At 38.2% G+C, this 14,990-nt stretch overlaps 1 protein-coding gene across 5 annotated transcripts in view; it reads left to right on the top strand.

Annotated features, from left to right (window-relative positions):
- Nucleotides 1-14,990, top strand: part of Ano3 (anoctamin 3) — a 285,933-nt gene that overhangs the window by 143,549 nt on the left and 127,394 nt on the right. For all 5 annotated transcript variants that reach the window (XM_029536331.1, XM_029536329.1, XM_029536330.1 and 2 more), the window contains one exon: nucleotides 14,486-14,644. In XM_029536331.1, coding sequence (XP_029392191.1) covers nucleotides 14,486-14,644 — 159 coding nt within the window. The remainder of the gene's footprint in view (nucleotides 1-14,485; nucleotides 14,645-14,990) is intronic.

The raw sequence follows: 14,990 nt of genomic DNA, 5'->3' as shown, positions 1-14,990 counted from the left end.
AGAGAGAGAGAGAGAGAGAGAGAGAGAGAGAGAGAGAGAGAGAGAGAGAGCACTCACCTCCTCTAGACACATAAAAAAAAAAGATGCATCAACCCACATTAAAAATAAACGTGCCATTCTAACAATAGTCTGCTACTAACAAGAAAAATAAGGAACTGAAACTATCAATTCGAGTGGAGGTACCGAGGAACAAGTGAGGTGTTGACTGGCCTTTCCAGAGGCACACACCTGGAGCCTCCAGCGTCCTAGAACCTCAGCAGCTTCTCTGGGGAAACCAGAATTAAATGACTTGAGCATTCGCCAGACAAAGACTCCTGGCTCAGAGAGGAGACAAGCAACCTTTCCATGTCCTTTCTTATTTCTGTTCTTTGCTTCTTTCTTTGTTTCTCCCTTCCTCTCTTCCTCCCTTCCTCCCTCCCTCCCTCAGTCCCTTCCTCCCTTCTTCCCTTCATCCCTCTCTTCCTTCCTTCCTTCTTTCCTTTCTTCTCTCCCTCCTTCCCTTCCCTTCCTCCCTCTCTTTCCTTCCTTCCTTCCTCCCTCCCTTCCTCCCTCTCCTTCCTTCCTTCCTTTTTTCCTTCCTTCCTTCCTTCCCTTGTCATTTTGAGATAGGATATAGCTGTGTATCCCTAGCTGACCTAGTGGTCTATGCCTCAACCTCTGAAGGGCTGTGTGGACAGCAATGTGTTACTGTCCCCAGTTCTTTCCTTACTCCATCTTCCTTTCAAGTTATCATCAAAACTACTTTTCACTGTTAGTGCTACCATTTTCACTTCCAAAAGTTTTAAAATGATTAAAAATTAAGCGTCACAATGTTGGGAAATCTTTTCTTTTTCATTTTCTTTTTTTTTTTTTTAAAGTTATCTTTAAAAAAAAGTTATCTTTTTTTACAGTCCAGTCATTGTCCCCTTCCCTGTCCACCTTGGACAGCTCTTCATCCCATTCCTCCTCCTTAAAAACTAACTAACTAAATAAATAAATAAATAAATCACATTTGAGTCACCTCAGAATAAATGACCAAAATACAAGAGAAAAATAAGATAGGAAGGAAAAATAAGATAGGAAGGAAGAAAGAAAGGAAGGAAAAGGCATCATTAATTTTTGCACTTGATTCGTTCATAATTCAGAATGGAGTGAGCAGTCTTGTTTGCGTCCAAATATCACTTCTGTGATCTGTGAGCCACATAGACTTTCCCCCATTTTCTCCTCTGTTGCTGCTCTGGATAAATGTGCTTCCTGTTCCAGATGGGTGGTGTCTGAAGCATCAAATCCTTAGGCAGCTGTCCTTGCTCAGCACAGCCTAGCATCATCACTGGGTAGCTCCTGCCATGCTGGGCTTTGTCTTCCACACTCATGCTCCTCTCCCTGAGTGGGCTCTCCACTTGAAGAAGCACACATGGTCCCAAGAAGAGCAGACCAGAAGTGTCAGGGAGTTGACATTCCTAGAAATAATCCCCAACCATGAAGGGACAGAACAGGAACTCCTCACTTTCCTTGTTGCTCAGCAGGCTGTTTCACAGAGTGATTCTGTAGAGCTCTTACTAAGATGCCAAGCAGTAAGGAGCTCCATTTGTCCCCTTGCTGAAGCTTCATCATTAACACATTGCTATTGGCTTCCTCACCTTCCACTTTCCTGATCCCTCACCCTCCCACTCCCTCTCCAAATAAACTAACTGGCATTCAAATCCTGTCTCTGACTGTGGTTTATGGAAAACATAAATGAAGACATACCTTAAGGAAGGGCATATCAAGCATCTCAGAAGGCATTGAGATAATTGCAGAGCTGGGGAATAAGGAGAAGATCTGTTTATATATGTACCACAACACACATTATAGTGGGAACAGAGAGCAGTTTTGATTGGCTCACCATTAGATTTGTAGCACCCAGGAGTGTGCCTGCATATAATTGGCCTCAAACCTTAAATAGGATTCCTAGTTGGCTTCTAAAGTTTTTCAAATATTAAAAGTTATTCCAAATAATATCAAAGAAAAAAACTGAGATCATTAAAGAGGAGTATGAAATAAAATAAGGAACATAAGCTCTGTTTTCCTTTACCCACAGAACACTCCTGACACCAATTGTGTGGGAGGTTTTTCCATGACAACGAAGTCTTCATCCCTAGGTGCTCTGTGATTCCATTCAATTCTGACACCATCTACCCAGAGTTATCTTGTCACTCTTTGAATTGAAGGACTCAGTCCCACAAGACTGCATGACCCACCGCATCTCACACCAGTCAGGTTCCCTGTTTGTCCAACCTGACTACACATCAGGGCTTCTCCCAAGTGCTTTTAAACGGCTTACAAAACTCAGTGAAACATTAGTTTGCCAATTCATTAAGGTATACCTTTGAAGATTCTTCCAGGCATCAGCATCTAGAATTACAGTTACCCTAAACAAGATTCCTAGACAGCAGTGTAAACACACAATGACAGCCAAAACAATATATCCCCAGCAGATCCCAAGAACTCTACCTCAGTAGGCAGGCCCTGAAAAACGCAATATAGCTGAAGCACCAAGACACAGACATTAAAATAGCCATTATAAATATTATAGAGGTCTTTAAATAGAAAAAAAAACCAGTTCAAGACTTGAAAATGGAAATAGAATCAATAAAGAAAACCCAAACTAAGAGAAATATGGAAATGAAACTTTCAGGCACTACAAAAAACCTCAGAGCCAAGGCTCACCAATCGAATAACGAGATAAAAAGAGATAATCTCAGTCATTAAAGACAAGACAGAAGAAATGGATACCTTGTTCAAAGAAAATGTTAAATCTAAGAAATTCTAGATATGAAACACCCAGGAACTCTGGGACACTATGAAAAGATCAAATAATAGGAATAGAGGGAGGAGAAGAAACCCGGGTCAAAAGCATAGAAATACTTTTCAATAAAATCATAAAAGAAAATGTTCCTAACCTAAAGGAGGAAATGCTGATCAAAGTATAAGTAGTATACAGAACTTCAAGCAGATAGGACCAGAAAAGAAAGTCCCCTTGCCACAAAATAATTAAAATACTAAACATAAAGGACATTCAAGAGAAAAATACCAAGTCACTTATAAAAGCAGTCCTATTAGAATAACACCCAACTTGTCGATGGAAACTCTAAAAGCCAGAAGGGCCTGAGCAGATTTTTAAGAGACTGCAGATGCCAGCCCAGAATACTATACCTGGCAAAACCTTCAATCACCACAGATGGGGAAAGAAAGCCATTTCACAATAAAGCAAATTTAAACAATATGTATCTACAGATCTAGCCCTACAGAAGGTGCTAGAAGGAACACTTCAACCTGAAGAGATTAGCCATACACAAGAAAACACAAGGAATTAATAATCTCAGGACAGAAAATCAAAAAAAAGAGGGGAAAAGAAGATGACACTCCACAAGAAGAAAATAAAAGGAATCAACACTCATTGATAACCCTCAGTATCAATGGTCTCAGTACCCCAATTAAAAGACACAGATGGACAGAATGGATGTAAAAACAGAATCCATCCCGCTACTGCATCCAAGAAATATATTTTAACATCAAGGACAGACAGTACTACAGTTTAAATCATGCATTGACCCTCACACAGTGAGAGCAGGTGAGTTCAATACCCAAGTCTTGCCAATAGACCAAATCACACACACACACACACACACACACACACACACACACACACACACACACAAATCCTAAACATAGAAATGCTGGAGCTAAATGTCACATAAACCAAATGGATCTAACAGATATTTAAAGAACATTTCATTCAAACACAAAAGAATATACCTTTCTCCCCTTGGTCTTGTAAACTTTATATGACCCAGCACAGGGGAAGGCCAGGGCCAAGTAGTGGGAGTGGGTGGGTAGGGGAGCAGGGGCAGGGGCGGGGTATAGGGAATTTTTGGGATAGCATTTGAAATGTAAATAAAGAAAATAATAATAATAAAAAAAGAAAAGAAAGTGTGGTCCACTAATAATCAAAAAAATCAGTCATAGATTGATGACAATTTAATATTATGTTCTAACCTTTACTGATTTTATTAAATTTACCAAGACAATGTGACTCCCCCACTCGGCACTGCAGCCCATTCAATGGTTTCCTGCTGACAGTATACTGTTACTCAATTCCTTGTAACCATGTGTCTATATTCTGTTCTCAGTATTCCATTAGCATAGGATGCATATGATACACATTCCAAAGATAGGGATAAGCTATTGTCAAATCTACGGAGTATTACTCTAGTAATCAGAAGGTGGAAAAATAAGAAAAACCCTAAGATTTACACTGCCCACTAGTCAGAGTGCTTTTCCACCTCATCAATCATAGGGAACCTTGGGGAGAGGGAGAAAAGTGAAGAAATCATGATGCACAAGACCTGGTTTGTGAAGGTGGTAGTTTTCTTTACTTCCTAACAGCTAAATGCATGTGGTGGAGGTAGGAAGCAGCTCCAGGGGCTGGCTACATGTGAAAGTCACTGGAAATACACAACATCTTCTTATTTCTTACACCTGGGAGTTAGCATGACTCATAGCACATATTTAGTGTTCAATAAATGGTTCTTAGGTTCAAATAACTAACATACCCACCCTATCCAATATAAATAAATTTTAAAAATTCATGTCCTGGTTTTATTTTTAAAATATCCCTAGTACCACCTATAGGATTGCAGACCCCTTCAGCTCCTTGGGTACTTTCTCTAGCTCCTCCATTGGGGGCCCTGTGTTCCGTCCAATAAATGACTGTGAGCATCCACTTCTGTATTTGCCAGGCACTGGCATAGTCTCACAAGAGGGTCCTTTCAGCAAAATCTTGCTGGCATATGCAATAGTGTCTGCGTTTGGTGGCTGATTATGGGAGGGATCCCTGGGTGCGGTAGTCTCTGGATGGTCCATCCTTTCGTCTTAGCTCCAAACTTTGTCTCTGTAACTTCTTCTATGGGTATTTTGTTCCCTATTCTAAGAAGGAATGAAGTATCCACGTGCTGGTCTTCCTTCTTCTTGATTTTCTTGTGTTTTGCAAATTGTATCTTGGGTATTCTAAGTTTCTGGGCTAATATCCACTTATCAGTGAGTGCATATCAGGTGAGTTCTTTTGTGCCTGGGTTACCTCACTCAAGATGATATCCTCCAGATACATCCAATTGCCTAAAACTTTTATAAATTCATTGTTTTTAACAGCTGAGTAGTACTTCATTGTGCAAATGTACCACATTTTCTGTATCCATTCCTCTGTTGAGGGACACTTGGGTTTCCAGCTTCTGACTATTATAAATAAGGCTGCTATGAACATAGTGGAGCATGTGTCCTTATTACCAGTTGGAACATCTTCTGGGTATATGCCCAGGAGAGGTATTGCTGGATCTTCCGGTAGTACTATGTCCAATTTGCTGAGGAACCTCCAGACTGATTTCCAGAGTGGTTGTACAAGCTTGCAGTCCCACCAGCAATGGAGGAGTGTTCTTCTTTCTCAAGTAGCCAGTACCCCCAGAGCTCATGTCTCAAGCTGCATATGTAGCAGAAGATGGCCTAGTTGGCCATCATTGGGAAGAGAGGCCCCTTGGTCTTGAAAACTTGATATGCCCCATTCAGAGGAACACCAGGGCCAAGAAGTGGGAGAGGGTGGGTAGGTCAGGGGGAGAGTATAGGGGACTTTCGGGATAGCATTTGAAATGTAAATGAAGAAAATATCTAATAAAATAAATTAAAAAAATTAAAAATATATATCCTTAGTAGATAAACCTCCACTATTATTTTGCAAATGGGCTAAAATATTTCTAAAGGTTTTTTTTTCCCAATGAGAGTCATAAGTCACAAATTCTTGATATATTATTTAAAATCAGATTTTCTGAAAGTTTCTGAGATCTGTATCTTTCAAATACCTGAATGATTGGGTTCACAGCGATTGGAAGATTAGCAGTTTTCTACTAACCTTTCTAGTATTATAATAAATGCCATAACCAAAAATTATATAGCAAGGAAATTTGTTCTTTTTTTTTTTTTTTTTTAATTTATTGGCTTACGATTACTTCTGGGTTATAATTCATCATTAAGAGAAGGTAGGGCAGAAGCTCAAGTAGGAATTGAAGCCCAAGCAAAGAAGAGTGCTGCATAATAGCTTCTTCTCTGGCTCATGCTCAGCTAGCATTCTTAAATAGCACAGGTCCACCTGCCTAGGAATGGTGCTGCTCATAGTGGGCTCTGCACTTTCACATCAATCATCAGTCACTTCTCCATAGATATGGCCACAGGCCAATCTGTTTGAAACACTTCTTCATTTGAAGTTCCCATAGCAACCAGGTGACTCTACGTTGTGTTAAATTGATTAACTAGCACAAACCGGCACCTGATAAATTATCTGCAACCTAGATTCTCTGTGAATAACCAGCTTTAATCTATGTCTTAGAAATAATAGATACAAGATCTTGAATATAAATTGAAGATATTCCACACAGGTTGGAAAGTATTTCACTAATCTAAATCCTTCCAGAGATGAGATTCAATTTTATTGTCAAGTGTTTTTATTAAAAAGTACTTGAAGTTTTACTTTTTGTATCTATATATAATAATATATATGACAAACTGTCTGTTTGTTCTTCATTTAAGCAAAAGATACACCTCAGCTAGTTAACATGTCAGCTAATGATTGTCATATTCCAAACAAAGCAATACTCTTGATCCTCTTAACTACATAGAAGTTTTATTAAGTTATCTTCAAGTAGTTTAGAAAAGATATTCAAATATTGCCAGTTTACTTTTGCATTTTCTTACGTGTATTGTATTGTGTGTAGAAAAACTGGAAAAATCATTATTTATGATTTAGATTTGGCAGAATAATTGAGTAATGAATCATAGTACTGGCAAATGCAGTTTCTGGCTGTGTTTACTTAGTAAGAATTGGCATGCATGCAGGTCTACTACTGAAGATCTCTTATTATCAATAAGAGATCAATTTTAAAATAGGCAAGTTAAAAGTAGAAAAATACATATATGTAACAACCGAAGTTCCACTATCACTCCATGCTGTTATCAAAAAAATATTAAGTCCATTAGGAAAATTAATTGTTTTGTATTAATTATGGTGACAATCAATCTATTAATTCATAGGGGTTAGAGAATGACTAATACCTTAACTAATATACTGCTACTACTATAAGTCTCAACTGCTACTTTGTTTTGTTTTGTTTGTTTATTTGCTTTTACTGAACTGAAGAGGGCTGTATACTAAGAAAAAATACCCTCACATTTTATCCTGCCTACAAGATGTGTAGAGATAAACATAGAACAGAGACTGAGGAGATAGCCCACGAATGACTGGCCTAATGTGAGACACATCCCATGGGAGAGAACAAAGCTCTGATAATATTAAAGACACTCTGCTATGCTTGTAGACAGGAGCTTAGCTTATCTGTCTTCTGAGAGGTTCCATCCAGTTGATGGAAACAGACACAGAGACCCCCAGCCAAACATTATGTAGAGCTCAGGGAGTACTGTGGTATAAGGGGAGCCAGCTTTGGGGGAGTATAATATCAAGGACATTACAAGAAGCATCATCTCACCAGAGTCCATTGGTACTCAGAGTCTGAACCACCAACCAAAGAGCATGCAGGGACTGAACTTAGGCCCTTTACACATACAAAGCAGATTTACAACATGGTCTCCATGGGGGCACCCCTAACAATTGGAGCAGAGGCTGGCACTGACTCTGTTGTCTCCCTTTGGACTCCTTTCCCCTATCTAAGGTGGCTTGTCTGGATTCAGTGGAAGAGGATGTACAACTCGATGTGTCAGGGCAAGTTGGTACACATGGGGGCCTTCCCTTCTCAGAGGAGAATCAGATGGGGTAATGGGATGATAGATATGTGACGGTGAACTGATAGGAGGGGAAGCTGTTACCTGGATGTAAAGTAAGTAAATTTATTAAGGGGGAAAAAAAAAAAAGACAAAGCCTGCTAGGTCTTGGGTGCGAAGTATCAGGCATACTGTTAACAATGAATTATTGCACTGTTATGTGAACTCAGTGTGAATTCATATCATTGATCTTCTATAAATATTAGTGGGAAGAAGACGATAAAAGAACAAACCATTTTTCCTTGCCCTACAGTTTTTTAACTTAGCCCCACCTAGCTATGTATGAGTCTTATCTCTCACTCCTTTAATCTCTTCCTACTTACCTCCCACTATTTTTCTTCTTTCTACAAATATTTGACTTCAACTATGTGTATAGCTAAAAGCTATATATTTGGACTATTCATTGAACAAAATAGAAGGACAGAAAATTCACCATGAGGAATTGCCTCTATCAGATTGGCGTATGGATATTCATATGAGATAGGCTTTTGAGTGCTAATTGATGAAGGAAGACATCGCCCACTCTGGGTAGTGCCACATCTGGGCAGGCAATGTAGGACTGGGTAAGTAAAGTAGTGGAGAAGAAGAAGTGGGAAGGGGTGGTTAGCAGTGTGTCTTAGTGGATTCTAGTTTAACCTGCTACCTTGTGTTTTTGTCACAGCTGTAACCTGTAAACCAAATAAAACCTTTCTCCTGAAAGTCGCTCTCTTATCATAGAAAGAAAAGGGCAAACTAGACAAATTACCTTTGTAAAATTCTAATTCTACAAGCATGAAACAGTCAGTAACAATATAAATAATTCAGTACAATAAGAGAAGTTATTAGGTGTTAAGGAAAAGAATATTATACAAAGTGGAGGAGCTGAAAGAAGTCATCTGACCTCATGCACAGTGCTGGGATCACTCAGTACTTCACTCTTCATAGTAAGATTGGAATAGAGAGGAGCAAAGTAGATAAGCCAGGCTGTTATAATAATTTAATCAAAAGGTTTTCAAAATTACATACTGAGTGAAAAATAGTACAAAGCTAAGCTTTTGTGTTTTCATATCAAGATGCATCTAAAAGCTGTGTGGGATTAAATTAACAACCTTTAAACCACTTAGTAAAATATTTGGTCCAAAGCAAATGTGTGATAGCTATTATTGTAACTATTATGTAAGGCTTGGTTTTGTCTGCTACTGTTGATGACCTAGTTTTTAATATCAGGTAGGATTCTCTAGAAGAACAGAAAAAAATTGAATGAATAAATAAGCATGAACACACACACACACACACACACACACACACACACACACACACACACACACACACCAGACATTTAAAAAATCTATTAAATCCAAATAGTTAAAACATCTGTGTCAGACCTGTGAAGCTAAGAACCTCAGAATTGCTCTGGCCTTGGTGCTTCAATAGTAACAATCTGGTGCAGAAAACCTGGCAATCACAGAAGAACCACTGATTTTCATTTGGCAATGGTGGAGGCCCCAAAACATTAATTCTAGTATCAGCAAAGGAGTTAGCAAGGTAGCCACTAATCAAGTAACAAGCAAATGATCTCCCTTCTGCCATGCCATTTTTTACTGGACTGTTAAAAAATAGTGTCCCCTCAAATTTGGGGTAGCTCTTCTAACATCACTTAAGGAAATCATAACTCTTCAGTTGAGTGTTCCAACGCAGGTGATTCTAATTTGTTGCACGTTGACATTAAAACCAACCATTATTGTCCTGTTAAATTACTTAATAAAACATTCCTAGAAATCTTGTTAATTTTCTATTCATTAAAAATGTCTGTGTACCACATGTTCTTGTCCTTGAGTTTGGGGTCTTTAGTACCAGAATATACCAGGACTCATAAAAAACAACCTGATTTGGGGTGACATTCTTGTTCACTTCCTTTTGCTTCCTTTATCTAAATGACATCTTGCTTTTTAGTTCCATGGACACTATTTTCTTGGGTCCTTGGGTTTCTGAAGCTGTACATGTATCATAATCAGATATGTCTTTGTCTAAAATTATGCTAGCTCCCAGATGTCATGCAGTTTGCTTAAATCTCAAGAACGCCCAACTAGTAAATATGGACTAACAAGCTAACACAGTCATACAAATAGCTGGGAAGAAAGTAGAGTACCGAGGACAGCTGAATATTAGCTGAGAATGTGGGCCTAGTTCAGGGCCTTGATCTTCTGGTACATAATGATAAGAAGTCATCAGGAAAATGTCTTTAATGGTAAATCTAATTCTGTTGAAGCAATTTATGTCTTGTCCAATGTTGAATAGATTTTGTTTCATCTTATTACATTTTATTTTGTTTTGTTTTGTTTTGTTTTGTTTTTGCAAAATCAAATGATTGAAATTAGGATGAATGAATGAATGAATGAATGAAAAATTACCTGTGAGGGTAAAGGTTTACAACCGAAATGCCACTTATAACTTCTTGGAGAGAGATTATTTTTCTCCAGTTGACATTGGGTACATCAACTACTCCAGACATGACTCAGGTTCAGGATTAGTTGATCAACGTATAATTGGACATCATAGCTTTTTGTGTCTTTTTATTTGATTACAATTTGTTGGGGTATTTTGTTTTGGGGTACTTTGGAGGGGGGAACTACTTAGGGGTTCTTATTGTATTAGGTTTGTTTGGGCTTTGAGACAGAACTTAAAGCTGGGTGGGTAGAAATGGAGAGAGGACATGGAATAATTTAAGGGATGGGAAGATTATAATCAAAACATTTAAATTTAAGAAATTGCTTTAAATAATAAAAGTTATGGAAAAGAAGATCATGGTACAAACTATACAATCTCAGTAGTATTTTAAGAGGGGATGTTGTAGAGGTGTTGTCAGATCATTATAGGGCGTTGGTTAAGATATTTTTTTTATTAATAAATTTGTTCACTTTACAACATGATTATAGCTCCCCTCCTCTCCTACCAATCCCACCCTTACATCTCCTTCCCCTTTTCCCCACTTCCCCATTCTCTTTTCAGTAGAGAAGGGGAGATCCCCCATGGGTACCAGCCCACCCTAATATGTCAAGTTAAAGTAGAACTAAGTGCATCCTCTCCCACTGAGGCCAGACAAGGCACCCCAGCTATGGGAAAGGATCCAAAGGCAGGCAACAGAGTCAGGGACAGCCCCCTCACTCCACCCCAACTCTAATTGTTAAGTTACCAGCTTGAAAAATGAGCTGCACATCTGCTACATCTGTGTAGTGGGCCTACATCCAGCCTCTGCCTGCTCCTCAGTTGATGACTTAATCTCTGTGGTCCTCAATGGGCCCAGGTTAGTTGACTCTGTAGGTGTTCTTGTGGTGCCTTTGAGTCCTCTAGCTCCCTCAATCCATCCTGCCACTCTTTCACAAGACTCCTAAAGCTTCACCTACTGTGGAAAGACTTTCTTTGTCCCTTATTTTAGTGGAAATGCTTTAAGTTTCTCTCCATTTGATTTCATGTTGGCTATTGTCTTGCTGTATATTGCATTTGCTGTGTTTATGTGCTTGTGTCACTGATCTCTCCAAGACTTTTAAAATGAAGGGTGTTAGATTTTGTCAAAGACTTTTTCCATGTCTATTGAGATGATCATATGAATTTCATCTTTAAATTTGTTTATATGATGGATTACTTTGGTATATTTTTATATATTGAACCACCCCTGCATCCCTAGAATGAAACCGACTTGATCATGGCCAATGATGGTTTTGATATGTTCTTGGATTCCATTTTCAAGTACTTTTTGAGTATTTTTTGTGTCAATGTTCATAAATAAGACTGGTCTGAAATTCTCTTTGTTTGCTGAGTTTTTGTGTGGTTTAGGTATCATGATGACTGTGGCTTTATAGAATGAGTTTGGCCATACTCCTCTGCTTCTATTTTGTGGAATAGTTTGAGGAGTATTGGTATTAGTTCTTCTTTGGAGGTCTGATAGGATTCCTTGCTAAAACCATCTAGTCCTGGGCTTTATTCGGTGGAGACTTTTAATAACTGCTTCTACTTATGTAGGGGCTGTAGGACTGTTCAAACATTCTACTTTATCTTGATTTAATTTTGGGAAGTGGTGACTATCTAGAAAATCATCCATTTCATTTAGATTTTCCAGTTTTGTGGAACACAGAGTTTTTTGAAGAAAAACCTGATGATTCTTTGGATTTCCTCAGTGTCTGTTTGTTATGTCTTTTGATTTCTGAGTTTGTTTGGATACTGTTTCTCTGTCTTTTAGTTAGTTTGGCTAAGGGTTTGTCAATTTCTCAAAGAACCTATTCTTGGTTTTGTTAATTCTTTATATTGTTCTCTTTGTTACTAAATTCAGCCCTGAGTTTGATATTTCCTACTATCTACTCCTCTTGGAGTATGTTTGCTTCTTTTTGTTCTAGATCATTCAGGTGTGCTGTTAAGTTACTAGTATGATATCTCTCCAGTTTCTTTATGAAGTCACTTAGTGTTATGAACTTTCCTCTTTACACTGCTTTCATTGTGTCCTATAAGTTTGGGTATGTTGTACATTAATTTTCATTGAATTTAAAATGTCTTTAATTTCTTTCATTATTTCTTTCCTGATTCAATGGTCATTGTGTAGAGTATCAGTTTCTGTGAGTTTGTAGGCTTTCTGTTGTTTCTGTTGTTGTTGACCTCTAGCTTTATCCACAGTATTCTGATAAGCTACAAGAAATTAATTCAAGTTTCTTGTGTTCGTTGAAGCTTGTTTTGGTGCCATTGATGTTATGGTTGATTTTGGAGAAGGTTCCATGTGTGGCTGAGAAGGTATATTTTTTTGTATTAGGATGAAATGTTCTGTAGATATCTGTTAGGTTCATTTGATTTACAGCCTCTAGTAGTTTCATTATTTTTCTGTTTAGTATCTGTATCTCACCTATCTATTGGTGAGAGACAGATGTTGAAGTCTCCCACTATTAATGTGTGGGGTTTGATGTGCAATTTAAGCTTTAGTAACAATTCTTTTACAAATATAAGTGCCCTTGTATTTGGGGCATAGATTTTCATAATTGAGACATCATCTTGGTAAATTTTTCCTTTGACAAGTATAAAGTGTTTGGTTGAGAGTCTATTTTATTACATATTAGAATAACCAATCTAGCTTGCCACCTAGGTTTATTTTCTCAGAAAGCTTCTTTCCAACCCTTTATTCTAAGGTAATATCTAGCTTCGTTGCTGAGATATGTTTTTTGTATGCAGCAGATCTTTATATGATTAGATTTAAAGTCATTTCCTTATGCATTGGTTGTATTGGGATATCCAGGGCTTTCTGTAGTAGGAAAGCTACTGCAGGTGCCTTATGGCCCTGGCTCTTAATTATGTTTTTATGCTGACCTTTAGCCATCTGGTTGACCCTAGATGTTCCTGGTATAGCATGTCTCAAGAAGGCAGGACTAACCTGCATGCTTCTAGTGCAGAGGGCTTTAGGCAGGCAGCCTTGAGCTGGACAATAATATTTGGCAGGCATAGCATGTTTGAGGGCAGCTGGGCATGCTGCAGGGGACTTGGTTGGCAAGGGATTGTGTTGTGAAGTGATGTAATTTGGATGTTGCTGATGCAACAAGTCTAGTGAAGGCTGGTGGAGTGGTGAACAGACAATGGAGGAGGTGGCACAGCATGTAACTCAGGGCAGCTGGACAATGGAGCCTCGGGGTGGGTGTGGAGTTGGGGACAGCAAGCTGCTCAGTGCAGCTGGTTAAGATATTTTAAGATGATTCCTGGAAGGAAGATATCTAGCTGAAAATCTGCCAGTTTATGAAAATAGCTTCAGATAATAACAACAGGAACATGAGATCCTTCAAACTGCTTTGTGGGTAGGTGTAAGGGGTGTACACGAGTGCTACAGTGAGAAAATTAAAGGACAAACTTCAGTCCTGCTGTTTCCACCTTATTTGAAAAAGACTTTCTTTGTCTTTGCTGCTGCATTGGCCAGAAAGTTAGGAAACTCTCCAGTCTTCTTCCATCTCCACACTGAAGCATGTTGGGGGTCACTGAGGAACGCATTTTTGTGTCTGGCTTGTACATGAATTCTGAAGATCCCCAGTCAGTTCCTGAGGGTTGCTGAGCAAGCGTTTTTGTACATTGAGCCGCCTCCTCAGCATCTTCAGCCAGTCTTGATTAGCTAGCTTTGAGATTTAATGAGAGCTATTTCCATCACTTTGCAATCATAGCCTAAGAGTAAACATTTCCCTAGGCTTGCAGTACAGGAATTATTGTTTGGTCTCAGCATTATTGAACAAAGATTTAGAAAAGCAGTGATTTGTGAAAGTTTTTAACAACACATGGTATTAGGTTGATTTCATTTCTTTCAGACATAGTGCCTTTGTCTTTGAAATGTACGTTGTGAACGAACATGATAACATGAAAATAATTACATCTGGACATGGCTTAGTCAATATAAAAGATATAATTGCTGTATTTTTTCCTACAGAAACTTATTGAATAATACATAGACCAACTCAGAGATTGGCCATTAAATTACAAACTTGCAAGCTTGTATCCTATCATAGATTGCAGACTAGCTTGAACTATCTTTCCATACATCTCAGTAGGTGTATGGAGCACAGGTCTTTCTAGTTTGGTTTAGCATAGCCTATAACCAGCATGCATGATTATCTAAATTATGCTAATAACCAATTTTCATTTTTTTCCACAGAATGACATGAGTTACATAGCATCTAGTGGACTCTTATTCAAAGATGGCAAAAAGCGAATTGATTACATCCTGGTTTATCGAAAAACAAATATACAATATGATAAAAGAAACACATTTGAAAAGAACCTGAGAGCAGAAGGCTTGATGTTGGAGAAGGAGGTAAATGCTTTACTATTATCAGTTCTGTGGTGTGATGTTCTGGAATAAATATTATCAGTCCTGCTTTTATATATATGGCCTATCCCATAGAGCTTTATAAAATATCATTTTTACAAGTGTAAAATAAATAAAAATGCACTGTCCAATTTAGATATGTATTTACTTCTTATTCTATATATTTCTATACATGTTAAACATTTTTCAAAGGGTATGGCTAATTTTGCAGTTTTGAAAACTGAATACATAATGATTATGCCCATTCAAAATAAGAAACTATGCATTAGGAAAGCAAAAGCATTGGTGAAGTGTTTCCAAATTGCTGAAAGGGAAATTAGATCGCTAAAAG

This window comes from Mus pahari, chromosome 3 (genome assembly GCF_900095145.1).
Source record: "Mus pahari chromosome 3, PAHARI_EIJ_v1.1, whole genome shotgun sequence".
NCBI classification, from domain to species: domain Eukaryota; kingdom Metazoa; phylum Chordata; class Mammalia; order Rodentia; family Muridae; genus Mus; species Mus pahari.
This window is presented reverse-complemented; position numbering and strand designations above follow the sequence as displayed.